General features: G+C 36.9%; 1 protein-coding gene across 1 annotated transcript in view; it reads left to right on the top strand.

The window, feature by feature from the left end:
- The window catches only part of CCDC148 (coiled-coil domain containing 148), a 247,270-nt gene that overhangs the window by 168,088 nt on the left and 59,546 nt on the right, over window positions 1–19,636 (top strand). The window contains exon 12 of the mRNA XM_046018376.1: window positions 18,067–18,185. Coding sequence (XP_045874332.1) covers window positions 18,067–18,185 — 119 coding nt within the window. The remainder of the gene's footprint in view (window positions 1–18,066; window positions 18,186–19,636) is intronic.

Below are 19,636 nucleotides of genomic sequence, written 5' to 3'. Positions count from 1 at the left end.
GATTGCGGTTGCTAGGACTTCTAGTACTATGTCAAACAAGAGTGGTGAGAGTGGGCATCCTTTATATGGAAAACCCAAAAGACTCCACCCCTAAACTACTAGAACTCATACAGCAACTCAGTAATGTAGCAGGATACAAAATCAATGTACAGAAATCAGTTGCTTTCTTATACACTAACAATGAAAATATAGAAAGGGAAATGAGAGAATCGATTCCATGTACTGTAGCACCAAGAACCATAAGATACCTGGGAATAAACCTAACCAAAGAGTTAAAGGATCTGTACTTGAGGAACTACAGAACACTCATGAAAGAAATTGAAGAAGACACAAAAAGATGGAAGACCATTCCATGCTCATGAATGGGAAGAATAAACATTGTTAAAGTGCCTATACTGCCTAGAGCAATCCATACTTTCATTGCCATCCCAATCAAAATTCCACTGGCATTTTTCAAAGAGCTGAAACAAAAAATCCTAAAATTTGTATGGAACCAGAAGAGACCCCGAATTGCTAAGGAAATGGTGAAAAAGAAAAACAAAACTGGGAACATCATGTTACTGATTTTAAGCTTTACTACAAAGCTATGATCACCAAGACAGCATGGTACTGGCACTAAAACAGACACATAGACCAGTGGAACAGAGTAGAGAGCCCAGATATGGACCCTCAACTCTGTGGTCAAATAATCTTCGACAAAGCAGGAAAAAATATACAGTGGAAAAAAGTCTCTTCAATAAATGGTGGTGAGAAAATTGGACAGCTATGTGTAGAGGAATGAAATTCCACCATTCTCTTACACCATACACAAAGATAAACCTGAAATGGATAAAAGACCTCAACGTGAGGCAGGAATCTATCAAAATCCTAGAGGAGAACATAAGCTTTAAACTCTTTGGCATCAGCCACAGGAACTTCTTTCATGATATGTCTCCAAAGGCAAAGGAAACAAAAGCAAAAAGGAACTTTTGGGACTTCATCAAGATCAAAGCTTCTGCACAGCAAAGGAAACAGTCAACAAAACAAAGAGGCAACTCAGGGAATGGGAGAAGATATTCACAAATGACACTACAGATAAAGGGCTGATATCAAGATCTATAAAGAACTCCTCAAACTCAACACACACAAAACAGATAATCACATCAAAAAATGGGCAGAAGACGTGAACAGACACTTCTCCAAAGAAGATTTACAAACAGCTAACAGACACATGAAACAATGTTCTTCATCATTAGCAATCAGGGAGATTCAAATCAAAACCACATTGAGTTATCACCTTACACCAGTTAGAATGGCTAAAATTAACAAGACAGTAAACAACAAGTGTTAAAGAGGATGTGGAGAAAGGGGAACCCTCCTACACTGTTGGTGGGAATGCAAGTTGGTGCAGCCACTTTGGAAAACAGTGTGGAGATTGCTTAAGAAACTAAAAATAGAGCTACCCTATGACCCTGCAATTGCACTACTGGGTATTTACCCCAAAGATACAGATGTAGTGAAAAGAAGGGCCACCTGTACCCCAATGTTCATAGCAGCAATGGCCACAGTTGCCAACTGTGGAAAGAACCAAGATGCCCTTCAATGGACGAATGGATAAAGAAGATATGGTCCATATATACAAAGGAATATTGTGCCTCCACCAGAAAGGACGAATACCCAACTTTTTATCAACATGGACGGGACTGGAAGAGATTATGCTGAGTGAAATAAGTCAAGCAGAGAGTGTCAGGTATCATATGGTTTCATTTACTTGTGGAGCATAAGGAATAATAGAGAGGACATTGAGAGATGAAGAGGAGAAGTAAGAGGGGGGGAATCGGAGGGGAAAACTAACCATGAGAGACTGCGGACTCTGAGGAACAAATTGAGGGTTTTGGAGGAGAGGGGGGTAGGGGGTTGGGTGAGCCTGGTGGTAGGTATTATGGAGGGCACATATTGCATGGAGCACTTGGTGTGATGCATAAACAATGAATTTTGGAACACTGAGAAGAAATAAAATAAAATGGAAAAAATATTGTAGATCAAATGGAAGTAACAGACATATACAAAATGGTCTATGCAACAACAAAATATGCATTCTTCTTAAGTGCACGTGGAACATTGCCTAGGACATACCTTATGTTAGGCCACAAAACAAGTCTTAGCAAATACAAGGTTAAAATTGTACCAAGTATCTTCTCTGACCACAATGGCATGAAATTAGAAATTAATAACAAGAGGAAGACTGGAAAATTCACAAACACATGGAAATTAAATAATACTCTTTTGAATAACCAATGAATCAAAGAAGAAATTAAGAAATAAAGTTTCTTGAGACAAATGAAAATAGAAATTCACCATACCAGAACTTATGGGACATAGCAAAAGCAGTTCTTAACGGGAAGTTCATAGCATAAGTGCCTACATTAAGATGCAAGAAATATCCCAAGTAAACAACCTAACTCTACACCTTAAGGAAAAAGAAAAACAAAATCAGCCTAAATTAGTAGAAAGGAAATAATAGAGATTAGAGCAGAAATAAATAGAGAACAGAAAAACAATTGAAAAATTAACCAAACTAAGAGTCAGTTCTTGAAAAAATAAACAAAATTAACAAACCCTTAGGTAGACTAAGGAAAAAAAGAGAGAAGACCCAAATCAACAAAATTTAAATGAGTAAGGAAACATTACAACTGATACCACAGACAAGGAAAGAACCATCATAGGCTACTATGAACATGTATATGTCAAACAAACAAACAAACAAACAAATAAACTGGACAACCTAGGAGAAATGGGAAAATTCTTAGAAACATACAGATTACCAAGACCGAATCAGGAAGAAATAGTAAATCTGAATAGGCCAGTTACTACTAAGAAGATTAAATCAGGAATAAAATGTCTCCCAATGAAGAAAAGCCTAGGACCAGGTGGCTTCACTGTTCAATTTTAGTAAACATTTAAAGAACAGTTAACACCAATCCTTCTCAAACTCGTCCCAAAAATTTGATGAGAAGAGAACATTCCCAAACTCATTTTTTGAGGCCATCATTATCCTGATACCAAAATCAGAAAAGGACACTAGAAAAAAACAAAACAAAACACTATAGGTCAATATCTTGATGAATGAGATGCCAAAATTCTCAATAAAATACTAGCAAACTAAATTTAGAAGTACATTAAAAGTATCATTCACCATAATCAAGTGAGATTTATCTCTGGGATGCAAAGATGTTTCAATATGCACAAATCAACCAATGTGATACATCACAGTAATAGAATGAAAGAAAAGGATTATATGATCATCTCAGTAGATGCACAAAAATTATTCAGCAAAATTCAACATCCATTCATGATATCTCAACACAATAAAAGCCATATAAGACAAACCCACAGCTGACATCATCCTCAAAGGTGAAAGGACTAAAAGCTTTTCCTCTAACATCAGGAACAACACAGGATTCTCATTCTTGTACTTTTATTCAAATAGTACTGGAGGTCCTAGTTAGAGCAATCAGGCAATGACAGAAAAGGAAGAAAGGGTGGAAGGGAAGGGCTTCAGGATCAGAAAGGAAGAAATAAAATTGTCTCTATTTGCAGATAACATAATTTTATATATAAAAAATTCTAGTCTCAACCAAAAACTGATAAATCAAATCAGTGAATTTAGTAAAGTTGTAGGATACAAAATCAACATACAAAAATCAGTAACATTTCTATAGAGTAAAAATGAAATATTTACAAACAAATCAATCCCATTTACAAGTAGCATCAAAAGCATCAAAAACTTCCAGTCCTGTCCATGTTGCTACAAAAGTTGAGTGAAATAAGTCAAGCAGAGAGAGTCCAGTATCATATGGTTTCACTTATTTGTGGAGCATAACCAATGACATGGAGGACATTGGGAGATGGAGAGGAGAAGGAAGTTGAGGGAAATTGGAAGGGGAGGTGAACCATAAGAGACTATGGACTCTGAAAAACAACCTGAGGGTTTTGAAGGGGCGGGAGTGAGAGGTTGGGGGAACCAGGTGGTGGGTAATAGGGAGGGCACTTATTGCATGGAGCACTGAGTGTTGTGCAAAAACAATGAATACTGTTATGCTGAAAAAATAAATTAATTTTTTTTAAAAAGCATCAAAAACAATAAAATACTTAACAAATTTAACTAAGGAGTGAAATGTGTTCATGCTAAAAACTACAAGACACTGATGAAAGAAATTGAAGAAGACACAAATAAATGGAAAGTATCTCGTGTTTATGGACTGGAAGAAGTAATATTATTAATATGTCAGTACTACAGAAAGCCATCTATAAATTCAGTGCAACCACTATCAAAAGTCTAATGGCATTTTTTTATAAGTAGAAAAAACTCTCCTGAAATATATATGGAAACACAGAAGACCCTGAATAGCCAGGGAAATCCTGAGAAAGAACAAAGCAGGAGGTATCATACTTCTTGATTTCAAGCTATGCTATAAAGCTATAGTCATCAAAACATTGTGGTACTGGCATAAAAATAAGCAAATAGAGTAATGAAATGAAATAGAAAGGCCAGAAATAAATTAAACCCTATATGGTCAGCTAACACTTGATAAGAGAGCCAAGAATACTCACTGGAGAAAAGATAGTCTCTTTAATAAATGTAGCTGGGGTAATTGGATATTCACAAGTAAAAGAATGAAACTGGAACCATATATTATACCACTCACAAAAATTAACTCAAAATGGATTAAAGGCTTAAATATAAAATCTGAATCTGTGAAACTCCTAGAAGGAAACAGGAATAAATCTCCTTGACATGGGTCTTAGTAATGATTTTTCAGTATGAAACCTGAAGCACAAGCAACAAAAGATAAACAAGTGGGACTACATCAAACTAAAAGCTTCTCAGTCAAAAGAAACTGCCAACAAAGCGAGACAACAACCTATGGGATGAGAAAAAGTATTTGCAAACCCTATATCTGATAAAGAGTTAATATCCAATATATATATATATATAAAACTCATGCAACTTAACAGCAAAAACAAAATAACCCAATTAAAAAATTAGGCATTTTAAAAGGATCTAAATAGACATTTCTACAAGGAAGACATATAAAAGGCCAGAGGTACATGAAAAGATGCTCAACATCACTAGTCATTAGGGAAATGCAAATTAAAATCACAATGAGATATTGCCTAATGCTCTTTAGAATGGCCATCATCAAAAAGACAAGAAGTAACAAACACTGGCATGGATGTGGAGAAAAGGGAACACTTGTGCACTGGTGGTGAGATTATGTGAATTGGTACAGCCACTATGGAAAACAATATGGAAGATCCAAAAAAATTTAAAAATAGAACTATCATATAAACCAGAAATTCCACTTTCGAGGCTATATTCAAAGGTATCAAAAACGAACTCAGGGACACCTGGGTGGCTCCATTGGTTAAGTGATTGCCTGCAGCTCAGGTCATGATCCTGGAGTCCCAGGATCAAGCCCTGCATTGGGCTCCCTGCTCTGCAGAGAGTCTGCTTCTCCCTTTAACCCTTCCCTCATATCATTCTCTCTCTCCCTCCCTCTCTCTCAAATAAATAAATAAATAAAATCTTTATTATTTTTTAAAAGATATTTATTTATTTGCGAGAGTGAGAGAGAGCATGAGAGGGGAGAAGGTCAGAGAGAGAAGCAAACTCCTCGTTGGGCAGGGAGCCCCATGCAGGACTCAATCCCGGGACTCCAGGATCATGGCCTGAGCTGAAGGCAGTCACTTAACCAACTGAGCCACCCAGGCACCCTAAATAAAATACTTTTAAAAACACTAACTCAAAAAGATATCTACACCCTCATATTCAAAGCACCATTATTTACAATAGTCAAGATATGGAAACAACCTCAGTATCCATCAATGGATGAATGAATAAAGTCATGGTGTGTGTGTGTGTGTGTGTGTGTGTGTACACACACACAATGGAATAGTTTCAGCCATTAAAAATGGGGAAATAAACCATTAGCAATGACTTAGATGGACATAGAAAGCTTTATGCTAAATGAAGTAAGACAGAGAAAGTGAAATCATAATGCTAAGTGTAGTCAGAGAAAGTAATTATGCTAAATGAAGTCAGAGAAAGGTAAATACTATATGATCTCACTTGTGTGGAATCTTAAAGAAAAACTCTGATAAAGAGATCAGACTTATGATCACAAGGAGGGGTGGCAGGAGGGGACATTAGTGGAAGATTGTCAGAAGGTACAAAATTCCAGTTATAAGAAAAACACATTACAGATATTTAATGTACAACCTGGTGTCCATAGCTAACACTGGTGTATACAAAGTTGTTAAGAGAGTAAATCTTGGGACACCTGGGTGGCTCAGTTGGTTGAGCCGCTGCCTTTGGCTGGGGTTAAAATCCCAGCATCCTGGGATCAAGTCCTGCATCAGGGTCCTTGCTCGGTGGGGAGTCTGCTTCTCTCTCTGCCTCTGCCTGCCATTCTGCCTGCTTGTGCTCTCTCTCTTTCTGACAAATAAATAAATAATTAAAAATCTGTAAAAGAGTAAATCATAAGAGTTCTCATCACAAGGAGAAAATAATATTTTCCCTTTATTCTTTTCTTCTTTCTTCTCCTTTTATTGTATCCATATGAGAAATCGGATGTTAGTTGAACCTATTATGGTAATCATCTTACAATATGTAAATCATACCATCATACTACACACCTTAAACTTATACAAGGATGTATGCCAATTATTTCTCAATAAAACTGAAAAAAAATGAAATTTTCTACTAGAATTTCTCTTTGAAAAGTAAAACTAAAACAAAAACGTGATGATAGGATCTTCCTACTCTTTGTCAGAACACAGTTTTAAGAAAAAGTCAGATGGAATTTAAAGAAATTACATATCAAAAAAAAAAAAAAGAAAAAGTCAGATGGAAAGGGGAAAAAAAGCAGCCTGGATTAGTCAAAAGCCAGATGTATGTTTCTTTGGAAGAGATTTTTCAATAGGCAGTTTAAAAATTTTTTTAAATTAACCCGAGGTATCAATTTTTGGGTATATCTTCTGTCTAGGTCTTGGTTATTCATGGTGATTTGATTTAATTAATAGACATCTATACAATGCTTGCTTCACGCAAGGCCTTGTTCTATGTTCATTTAATCTTCTTGACAACCCTAAGGGCAAGGTACTAATGTGATCTTCATTTTCTAAAAGAAAAAACTGAGACACAGAGAAAGTACATAATTTTCCCAAAGTCGTACAACCATAAAAAGGTTCAGAATTTGAACTCAGCAGGACTAACTCCACAGTTCGTGATTCTAAACACTGCGCTATGCTGTGCACCATTGTGATTGCTGTTTGCTATTAGTTTTGTGATTAATAAATTTTGAGAAAACTCAGTTTGAAACTATTTGCTTTAGGGTCATTTTCATGGCGTTGGTCCTGTCCTAGATTACTCAGAATTTCTAAATAGGTAGGAAACTGATAATTTTAAAACTCTTTAGTCGTCTGCTTACTAGGAGTTATTTGTTATTCTATATGTGCAAACAGTTTCACTGTGTCTGTCTCCTTTTTCCTCTTAATATTTCCTCAGGATTTCTCTCCTTGGGCTAATGAACCACTGTGACTAAACAATTTATAAGAAACCGCACAATTATAGGTTTTTTTCCCCCAAGTTTTTATTTAAACTCCAGCTAGCTAACAGATAGTACAATATTAATTTCAGGTGTAGAATGTGGTGATTCATCACTTACATACACCATTATAGTCTGATCACAATTGAAGTGTCAAGTGTAAGACATGTTATGAATGGATTTTAAAAACCACTTTCATTGCTTCTTTGGTACTCTTCTTTTGTTAAGTAGACCAAAGAAAATAATGATTTTGATGTGATTTTTTTTTTTTTTACCTTGTGGTATCTTATTTAACAAGAAGACAATCTCCAGTATCAAGGCTTCCAGTATCACATCTACCAACTGATCAGAATTTGTACCCATTACCCACCTTCCCTTTTACAATGCAGGAAGTATCTGTGTTCCTAAAGCCAGCCCCTTCAGGTACTACACCCTATCCTCTCTCTCCTATTCAAGGTCATCCCAATCTCTCTCCCACCACCATTTCTCTCTTCTCTTCTAGATCTTTTCTATTAACCTACAAATATGCTATTATGACTTCTATTTAAAAAACTACTCTTCCTTGACCCCATACCTCCTCCCTTAGAAATTGTACCATTCTGTAGCCTACACACTGTCTCCAACTTTCCATTCACTCTCTCATGGGCTATTTTGTCCTACCACTTCAGCAAAGCTGTGGTTACCAAGGTCATCATTGATCCCATATTGCTTATTCCAGTAATCAGTTCTCAGGCCTCACTTTATTTGAACTATTGAGACAGAAGTGATCACCACCTCCTCCTTGGAAAACTTGATACTTGGCTCGCGGGAAGACATTCTCTCTGCTTTTATCTCACCTTACTCTTTTACCTCACTGGTTTCTCCTTCTCAATAAACTTGGATGGATCCTCCACATCATTCTAACTTCTGGGCCTTGGAGTGCCCTGAGGGCTCTAAGTATCTGTACTTCCTAGGTGATCTCAATCAAGGCAGTATTATTTAGATGTCATTTATATGCTGACAATAGTAATTAACATCTCTGATCTAGGCTTCTCTCCTGAACACCAAATTCATGCATCCTAGTGCCTCAAATATAGTACGCCCAAAATGTATTCTTATTTTTCCCTGCAGACCTACCCCTTCCCCAGTTTTCTTTTTCTCAACAAATGGAAACTGTTCTCCTAGTGCTCTGACCAAAAGCTTTGGTATTATCTTTGACTCTTACTTTTCCCCTTGCACCTCCTACCGATGCCTTCATCTATTGTCATAAACAAAGGCTCTACCTTTTAAATCGGAACTATTATAATAACTTCTTAATCTCTTAATTTCTCTGCCTCCTCCTTTCCCATTCCCATTCTCCTTCTACAGGCTATTTTCCACACAGCAAAGGCATGTTTTTAAAGTTCATGTCAGATTATGTCACTTCCTGCATTACATTCTATATCTCTTGGATCTTATATCCTGCCACTTTCCCCCTAACTCATCTTGTGCCAGCCATACCAGTCTACTTCCTCCTCTTCCAACACCCTGGCACATGTCGTCTTAGGCTTCTGCAGTGACAGTTCTGCTGCCTGGAATACTACCCTTCCAGATGTCTGCATAACTCACTCTCACTTTATCCAGGGTCCCACTCCAATATCGTGTTATCAGAGACAAACTTCATCCTCAATTACCAAACTTAAAATAGCACCCTCTTTTTCTGTCACTCTGTTCATTTGTCCTACTTTTATTTTTTCTTAGCACTTATCATCCCACCTGACACCCATTTATTTATCTATTGACTGTTTTCTCTTTCTCTTCTACAATAAAAAAGAAGGTTTTTTTTTTTTCTATTTTTGTTGTTTTATCTCCAGTGCCTGACACAAGGCACTCGACAAATATTGGTTGAATGAATGAATATAATGAATGAGCAGTATGCAGCTGCACTTTAATGCTGAGCTATAGAGGAAAATATGCTAAACTAGGAGGACCTAACAAGGTGGGTGACCTTGGGGGGTGCCTAGCTCAGTCGTTAAGTATCTGCCTCTGGCTCAGGTCTTGATCCCAGAGTCCTGGGCTCAAGCCCCACATTAGGCTCTCTGCTCAGCAGGAAGCCTGTTTCCCCTCCCCCATTCCTCTTGCTTGTGTTCCTATTCTTGGTGTCTTTCTCTGTCAAATAAATAAATAAAATATTTTAAAAAAAAAGGTGGGTGACCTTGGGCAAGTTACACAGCTCTGTAGGATTTTGCCTCCTCAATTGTAAAATGAGGTGTTTGGATTAAATGATTGCTAAAATCACCTCAGCTCTAAGAAGTTATGATTGAATGACTCTGAGGTTTGATTACTTTTCACTTTTCAGTCTCCATGACACCTCAGGTTGTAAAATACAACATCCTCAGTATATATACTCCCTTCCTAATGAACAGTGAAAAGAGAGAAATTAAACAAGATTACAGACAAATTCATTTTAGCAATATCAACATATGACATGATCATTATGTAATATTTCAATGCCCATACTGAAAATAGACTTTACTTCTAAAGAAGACATGGCAGTAATTTTTTAATCCACCTGGCATTTCAATTAAGAGGGAGATAACTAATGTGTTTACCCCAAAACACTTTCTTGGCTCATCATTGTTCTAAGGGCATAAGACTACATCACAGCACAAAACAGCTATTGCCAATTCAAGTAGACAGCTCTGCTGTGGAAAAATGCTCTCATAAATGACCAAAGTGAACACCACCTAAAAGAGATTAATAAAATTTATCTATGCATATAGACATCACTTACTTCCATGCAAATTATAATAAGAGGCATTAATACTACTGTGCTGAACATCCTCCCCTTTGGTCATACCTACTCTCTGTTCTTTTTTTTTTTTTTTTTTTTTTTATTTTCATTTTATTTATTTTTTTCAGTGTAACAGTATTCATTCTTTTTGCACAACACCCAGTGCTCCATGCAAAACGTGCCCTCCCCATTACCCACCACCTGTTCCCCCAACCTCCCACCCCTGACACTTCAAAACCCTCAGGTTGTTTTTCAGAGTACATAGTCTCTTATGGTTCGCCTCCCCTCCCCAATGTCCATAGCCCGCTCCCCCTCTCCCAATCCCACCTCCCCCCAGCAACCCCCAGTTTGTTTTGTGAGATTAAGAGTCATTTATGGTTTGTCTCCCTCCCAATCCCATCTTGTTTCATTTACTCTTCTCCTATCCCCCTACCCCCCCATGTTGCTTCTCCATGTCCTCATATCAGGGAGATCATATGATAGTTGTCTGTGGTATATATACACAATGGAATACTATGCAGCCATCAAAAGAAATGAAATCATGCCATTTGCGACGACGTGGATGGAAGTAGAGCGTATCATGCTTAGTGAAATAAGTCAATCGGAGAAAGACATCTCCGTTCTTTTTAGTTGTCTTGTACAACTCCCTTCCCTCTGGCTTCTGGTCGGATTCAGTCAAAATGAACACTAGAGATGGTGATGAGAAAGGAGACTGACGGTGGGGGAGTTGTTTCCCTATCTCCTAGCTCTGCAGACTTGTGATGACCAGCTGTGTCCTCCACCAAAGTTCTCAGCCCCTCCTGTCTGGTGGCCCTCCTCACACAGCTTTCTCTGACTCTGGTATTGGTGATGAAGGAGCTCAGCTCTTGCATGATGTCTTATGATTGCCCTGAATTCCAACCCTCCTTTGTCAATTGTCCCCTTATTATATTCTTCTTCATTTATTCTAATTTTGAGCATGCCATCTGTTTCCTATTAAGAATCATTAAAATAGAAAATTAGTAAGAGAATGTAAGACAAAAAAATAAGAGGATGGGAATATAGTTATGTCAGCAAACCAGGACTAAAAAGGGGTGCTGTAATTGAACATGGTTAAAGTTAAAAGGAAGCTTTTAGCTCTTATTTGCTAATAATAGACAACATCCTAGCACATCAGGAGCTGACAGCATGTACTGGGGGGAGGGAAGCAAACCACCCAGTGGATAGCATTTTTAGTAGAACTGCTTTACAGAAGAATCTAAATCAATCCTCATATGATATTGCATCAACCTTTATAAGGCCTAGGATATAAAACTAAACTATAGTCCTGTGAAACTTTCTCTAGAAAGTGAAAGTGATGCTGCATGCAAGAGTGATAAAAAGAGAAAATGTTACATACAAGAATATACAATGTTCTTGTCATCTGACTTGGTATAGAAATAGAGTTTGGAAACTTCTGGAATGAATAATAGTCAAGTCCCTTAGACGTTCCTTCTAAACATCGATTTTTTTTGTTGGCCAGACTTTCGAAAAACATACTTTTGTAATTGTATTTATGTCTATTGTAGATAGTTTGGAAAATACAAACAAGCACACAGACTACAATAAAAGTCACCCCAATTCCTAAACCAGAACCAAAAGAAAATTATTAAGTGTTCTTATATTCCTTTTTCTACATACATGGGGGATTTAACTTAACTAGAATCATACTGCAGATATTATTTTTAACCTATTTAAAAAATTTATCAATAAATCTTATATATTTCCCATTTTCCTACCACATTTTTTTAGTGTTTACATAGTGTTTCATCATGTGAAATATTGCATTTAACCACTTTCTTATTTTGGAGTATTAAATTATTTCCAGCCTTTCACCATTTTAAGGCTGTAATGAATATACTGGTACCTAAGTCTTTGCATATGTCCCTGCTTACTAATTCTAAACTTTGTTTCTTAATCCTTGAGGCTTTTTGCTAGTGATTTTCTTACTTATCCTTTAGAAAGAGTGTGTCAGTCTACCCTCTTACCAGTGGTAGATGTACTTGTTTATCAGGTTGGAGATTGGTGGCAAAACTGTTCAAGTTTAGGATACTGGTAAAGCTGAAATACAAATAGTCTGAATTGTAGACTGAAAGGAGATCTATTCAAATAACCAGGCAGAAAGTTTGCAAATTTGACTTTCTATTTTGATTTCTTACCCATATAAAGAGTGTTCAAATGTTTGCATAAAGAATGCAATGCAAAGTAATTCTTTTGGGACCAAATTTTTATTGAGAATCTTCACCAAGTCCTGGGTTGAAGCCCACAGAGCTCTCTATACCATAAACTATAGAAGAGATGATGTTGGCTGAAAGGTTTTGAGGATAGAGTGACAGAGTGTCCCTCTCTAGAAGAAGAAAAAAATCTTTAATCTGACCCTCATAGACAACCTACCTTGAGAAATACCATACCCCAGGCTTTTTTGAGATTAAATGCACTTCTACCCCACACAGGAGTTAGTGGAGTGAACCACTGATTGTTTGTTGTCTGTTGTTATTGTCTAATTGAATACTTTTTTAGTAGTTTTGGTTTTATATAAGTTGAAATAAGAAGACTTTTTATTTTTTAAAAGATTTTATTTATTTATTTGACAGAGAGAGAGATCACAAGTAGGCAGAGAGGCAGGCAGAGAGAGAGGAGGAAGCAGGCTCCCTGCGGAGCAGAGAGCCCGATGCGGGGCTCGATCCCAGAACCCTGAGATCATGACCTGAGCCGAAGGCAGCGGCTTAATCCACTGAGCCACCCAGGCGCCCCTGAAATAAGAAGACTTTTGTGCAGTGTTGCTTTTCCATATTGTTTGTCGCTGGATTTGTTTAGCAGAGGTATATCATGTATTTCTCATTTGCAAGATGCAGTACTAGATAACAAATACGTATTACAGTGTAAGCATGTTCCTTACCCTTCAGAAATTCACACAAATGTGTGAAAGATTATGTGATGAAATATAGATGCTTATCGAATCGATTGTAGGGAAAGAATAGTTATACTTCAATTGGTGGCGATTTTATGGGATACAGGCTGATCTAAATGGAGCAAATGGGAAAAAAGTTAAAGTAAAAAAAAAGCACAATAATTTTCTTTTAAAAGGACCTGCTGCTTTTACATGTAACAATATCACTATTTTGTGAGGGTGCATATTCCATACCAAGAGTAGAAAGATCTGTAAGATGCAAAGAATTAGCTAAGTAAATTAGAATCTAGAAAATGGACTAAAAGTCCATTATCTCGGTGGCTTATGAGTAATGGAATTGGATATTTTGGACTTCCTATTTCATATATTTTAAGTATCTAGTTAAGAATTATGACCTCCTTCTGAATAAGTCTATGAAGCCCTTGAAATAATGACCTGGGAACAAAGTATAGAAGTTTATTTGTTCGAAGATTCAACATCATACAGATTGCTTGAAATCGGAAACCAAACTGTCTTCCTTCTACAATGCTTTAGTCCTAACATTTTGGTTTCTATGTGTAAACAAGAAATTCTTATTTTATGCTGAATTATAATAATTCTTGGGCTGAAGGCGTGAAAAAATATAATTTAATGGTTGTGTAGTATTAGTCCAAGTTTCTTAGAATTAAACTTTGAGGTACTCTAATGCTGTAAACATTGTGTCCTAGTGGAATTTTTTTTTAACAGGAAACATGTTTGGAAGATTAGAAAGGTAAGATGGGATGTAAAAATGATCTCAGGGGCACCTGGGTGGCTCAGTGGGTTAAAGCCTCTTCCTTCGGCCTAGGTCATGATCCCAGGGTTCTGGGTTGAGCCCCGCATCGGGCTCTCTGCTCAGTGGGGAGCCTGCTTCCTCCTCTCTCTCTGCCTACTTGTGATCTTTCTCTGTCAAATAAATAAATAAAATCTTTTTTAAAAAAAGATCTCAAACTCTTTGAAAAGTTAGCATAGCATTATTTTACAGAATAGTTTCTTTGGTCTATTTACACCTTTACTGGCTTAACTTCACCAAAATGAGCAAACTGTAGGACTGTGAAAGGGGAACATCCAATATGAATCTGAGATAATACGAGGCGATGGAGGGGAATGAAGTCCTGTTTTGTTTTTTCAAAAAAGCAAGCTTTTCCTAAAAATGTCATCTGTGAAAGTCAAGGAAGAAACTTTAAATTCAACTCTTATTATTTGAACTTACTTTCTGATTTCCCTATCACTAGAATGTCATAAGGATCACTCAAAAAGTAAAAAACCGCGTGTTTGAAATCTGTGTCTCAACAAATGTCCCAAAGAACTAGCTGAATTTCCTTAGCCTTAACTTTAGTTTGAGGCTTTCAAAGTCAATAATTCTTGACACACAATTCCTGCTCTTATTAATTGTCAAAAAGTGAATGGAACTGTCCTTAGGGAAGTCCTTTGTTCAGACTTTACCATCCTGCAACTAAAACTGCTGGCCTTGTTCCCATCCACAACTTTGTTATTCTTGGACCAGAGACCAGAAGAAGCTTCCACTAACCTAATGATGATCAGTTAAGGCCTGTGTCAGACATGATACAAGATACTATAATACAAAGATGAATAATGCAGACCAATATGGAAAGTGCTATGCTAAAGATACACAAATAGTGCCTTAGAAGGTACACCTATGCCTGGAGGAGAGGGAGAAGGAGGAAGGCTGAGAAACAACGCTAAAACTGAGTCTTAAAGAATGGATAGGAGGGACTTAGCAGGCTACAGGCAGGGAAGACCATGCTGGGCATGTAGTAAATGCCTAAATATATCAGTAACAATCCAGTGGCAGAATCAAGGAACTCAAGGCAGGACAAAATGGAGAATATAAACCTTCACCAGGGGTCGTTGGTGTGTCAAGGATGGAGCTAAGATATTTTCCTGGAAGGGTTCAGAGGGTGATTCAAGGAGGAGATGACATTTGTTCTAATAGTAAGGATAGAGTAAAACTGACAGGTGGAATTGGGAAAGGATGTCATCCTAGTTAAGAAATTTTGCAAAAGGCAGATAAGAAAGAAAGTACATGGTCATCTTCTTCTATTTATGCTCTCACCCTAGAGATCTCTTCTAGTCCTGTGTCATCAAATACCATTTTAAGTGGATATTTCCTTAATTCAGATCTCCATCCTTGAATCAACCCTTGAGCCAGCCATCTGCACCCGCCATTTGTTTATTTGGAATCTTCACTTCAAGGTCTTACAGTCATGTCAATTGTTCAATGTTCAATACTGAGCTCCTGATTGTCTTTCTTTCCCAAACCTGTTATTCTTCCAATCTTCCATCTCAGTTATTGGTTTAATCATTAAACTGGTTGCTCTAGCAAAAATCTAGATTCCCTTTTTCTTCAAACTTCATATCCAATCCCCCAGTGAGCAGTCCGGCTCCACTCAAAAGCCATCTCAATCTGCACATTTCCCTTCATCTCCTGGTCTAAGTGATCATTTTTGCCTTATTCTTCTACCTGGTCTCCTTGTTTCTCCTTTGCTACTTTACTATCCATTCTTCACCCAATATCCAGAACTACCTTTTAAAAATATTAGTCAGATAATGTTACTCCCTGCTTTAAATTCTTCTGTAGCTTTTCCTTGTTTCTAGACCTTAAATCCTCACCTAATCACTTGGCTCCCAGCTAGCGTCTCAGTCTCACTTTCATGTTTAACTCACACCACATGGCTTCTTCCCAGTCCCGAAAATGCACAAGGTCTTTCCCTACTCAGTGCTGTTGTACCTGGAGCTCCCACTTCTGTGGTGATCATTCTCATTGTCTCACAATCATCAAGTTTTGATTCAAATGTCATTACAAAAATATGCCTTCTAAAATTTTCTAAATCATTACTATACTTATTTCCTTCTTGGAACTTCACATGTAATATTCTGTTCATTCATTTATGTGTTTATTCTCTTTGTCTCTCTCTCTCTAGAAGTCCCAGCTCTATGAGGCCTTATTTCTCTTTAAGCATCATATCCCAAGTACATAGCACAGTACGTGGCTTAAAGCATGTGTTCAATAAATATTTGCTGAACAAATGAGTACCAAAGTCAGTAATATCTTAAGACTGGAGATAATGGTTGGCATAATTAAATACACAGAGACATTATGTAAAATAGGATTGAGAAGGATCATTTAGTTTGCTCATTTGGATGTCACTGGTGAGACTAGTGAATTTGGTGGGAAGGCAGAGGTGGGAAAGTCATGGATGAAAAATAAAAATAGAAGATGTGAAATTCAAGAACAGTAAGTATTCTAAGATGCTTGACTGAAAAAGGAACAATGAAGGGACAGTCTTGGGGAATCTGAAGAAAATTATTTTAAATTTTGTAAATGGGTGAGATTTGTACGTATTTCCATGTGAGGAGAAGGAAGCAGCACAGACCAAGAGATTGAAGGTACAAAAGGAAGAGAGGTAGATGATGGAGTAAGGTTATGGATAAGATGGAAATGGGGAGTAGAATCTGGAACCCATATTGTACAAATGAATGACATCTCTTCTTCTGAGGGGCAAGGCATCAAGAAAGGTATCATTTAGAGCCTCCATTTTTCCTGGTAAAAGTGAAGAAAGTGGTAGTTATAGATCTTAACATAGTGAACAGGTTTTGGATATAGCCATGAGAAATTAAGAGGCATTAACCAGGAATTCATAAAAGGAATGCTGGTTATTAATGAAGATTGAGTTGAAGCCATAAATTTGTAGAAATTTTGTAGAAAAAAATTTTGTAGAAAATTTTGTAGGAAAAGTTTCACGTAATTCATTCGTCAATCAATTTTTTTTTTTTTTTTGGTATATACTATGGTCTAAACCCTCTAATTAATGTTGGGAGTACCAAAATAAATCACATTTTCTGAAGTCTAGCGGGGGAGAAACAAGCATATTAATTAGTGTCTTCCACAACAGACCTTCTGCTGGAAGTTACTCACTATCATTCACCATTGAGGTACTCTGCTTTTTCCTGCAAGATCCAGTCTCTTGAGTCACACACAACATGACACGCCAGAGTGGTTGAAGGGGCCTCTGTCAAATAAGCATTAACTTCAATTGTCCCACCTGCGGAACCAGGGGAACCCTGAATAATGGTTTCATCCTCCTGAAAATCCATATGAGTGCTTTCACTTTTCTGAGTCTGCCTCCATTTTCAGAGAAGGGAAGTGAGAACAAAGCTCTCACCTTTCTGAGCTTGATAAATTTGTCCTTTATTTTACCACATAAGTCAGAACTACTGTATATCACAACACTGCTAATTTTTTCTTCTCCTCCTTCCTCCCACCTATCTCCTGCCACTTCCCCAGACACATAAAGCTTTCAACATCCTGCTGTCCATTAGCATAAATAAACTCTTGCTTTTAAAGTAAAAATAGGTTTAATGCTATATTTGTTAAAGATTGCATTATCGTAAGAGGATAAAAATATTCTTGAGTAACAGGCAGATCATAGATTTTAGAGACAATAACATGCTTCTATTGTGGTTCTCTGAAAGTCGATTATTTTAACCATAGATTTGAACTTCAGATCTCAGCATAAGTTACATTTCCACTTTAGAAGTTGTTAAACCATGCAGTTTCTCAAGACATGTACCTTCATGTTTTCATTTTTATTTGTTTTCAATATACTGTAGGCAGATCTAAGAAATGAAAAAAGATAACATGCCATTAAATTTAATATTAGCTATATGAACCAGGAGATATGTTGTTATAACTTTTCTCTTCATTTTGACTTATCTATTGTTAATTTAAATTTTATGTATCATTTATACTATAGATAAGAAAATACTGGGCTAAAAAAGAACAGAAATGGCAAGAAATGGAAATAAGAGATCTTCAGCGTCTGGAAGAACTGAAGAAATTAATGGCTGAACAGTCAGTGAAAGACAGAAAAAGGTAAAGGAAAAATCCTAAATTGCATAGTAATGGAGGTGGTCAGAGTAAACAGAGAGAGTATTTTTCTATACTTAATGTATTCTTACAATATTTATATTCACAAATAGATAAAATCATACTTATAATGTATTTCAGTCTCTCATATTCATACACAAATCTCAGACAACAAAAAGAAATTAAAGGCATCCAAATTGGTAAAGAAGAAGTCAAACTATCACTCTTCACAGATGATATGATACTATATGTGGAAAACCCAAAAGACTCCACTCCAAAACTGCTAGAACTTGTACAGGAATTCAGTAAAGTGTCAGGATATAAAATCAATGCACAGAAATCAGTTGCATTTCTGTACACCAACAACAAGACAGAAGAAAGAGAAATTAAGGAGTCAATCCCATTTACAATTACACCCAAAACTATAAGATACCTAGGAATAAACCTAACCAAAGAGGCTAAGAATCTATACGCAGAAAACTATAAAGTACTCATGAAAGAAATTGAGGAAGACACAAAGAAATGGAAAAATGTTCCATGCTCCTGGATTGGAAGAATAAATATTGTGACAATGTCCATGCTACCTAAAGCAATCTACACATTTAATGCAATCCCTATCAAAATACCATCCATTTTTTTCAAAGAAATGGAACAAATAATCCTCAAATTTATATGGAATCAGAAAAGACCTCGAATAGCCAAAGGAATATTGAAAAAGAAAGCCAAAGTTGGTGGCATCACAATTCCGGACTTCAAGCTCTATTACAAAGCTGTCATCATCAAGACAGCATGGTACTGGCACAAAAACAGACACATAGATCAATGGAACAGAATAGAGAGCCCAGAAATCGACCCTCAACTCTATGGTCAACTAATCTTCGACAAAGCAGGAAAGAATGTCCAATGGAAAAAAGACAGCCTCTTCAATAAATGGTGCTGGGAAAATTGGACAGCCACATGCAGAAAAATGAAATTGGACCACTTCCTTACACCACACACGAAAATAGACTCCAAATGGATGAAGGACCTCAATGTGAGAAAGGAATCCATCAAAATCCTTGAGGAGAATGCAGGCAGCAACCTCTTCGACCTCAGCCGTAGCAACATCTTCCTAGGAACAACGGCAAAGGCAAGGAAAGCAAGGGCAAAAATGAACTATTGGGATTTCATCAAGATCAAAAGCTTTTGCACAGCAAAGGAAACAGTTAACAAAACCAAAAGACAACTGACAGAATGGGAGAAGATATTTGCAAACGACATATCAGATAAAGGGCTAGTATCCAAAATCTATAAGGAACATAGCAAACTCAACACCCAAAGAACAAACAATCCAATCAAGAAATGGGCAGAGGATGAACAGACATTTCTGCAAAGAAGACATCCAGATGGTCTAGTTTGTCATTTAGTTACTTAGATAGCTTCCAAGTTAAAACCCTCACAGATGATTTCATAGTATT

The sequence above is a fragment of the Meles meles genome, chromosome 9, assembly GCF_922984935.1.
Source record: "Meles meles chromosome 9, mMelMel3.1 paternal haplotype, whole genome shotgun sequence".
NCBI classification, from domain to species: domain Eukaryota; kingdom Metazoa; phylum Chordata; class Mammalia; order Carnivora; family Mustelidae; genus Meles; species Meles meles.
The sequence above is the reverse complement of the archived record's forward strand: the minus strand, read 5'-3'. Positions and strand labels throughout refer to the sequence as shown.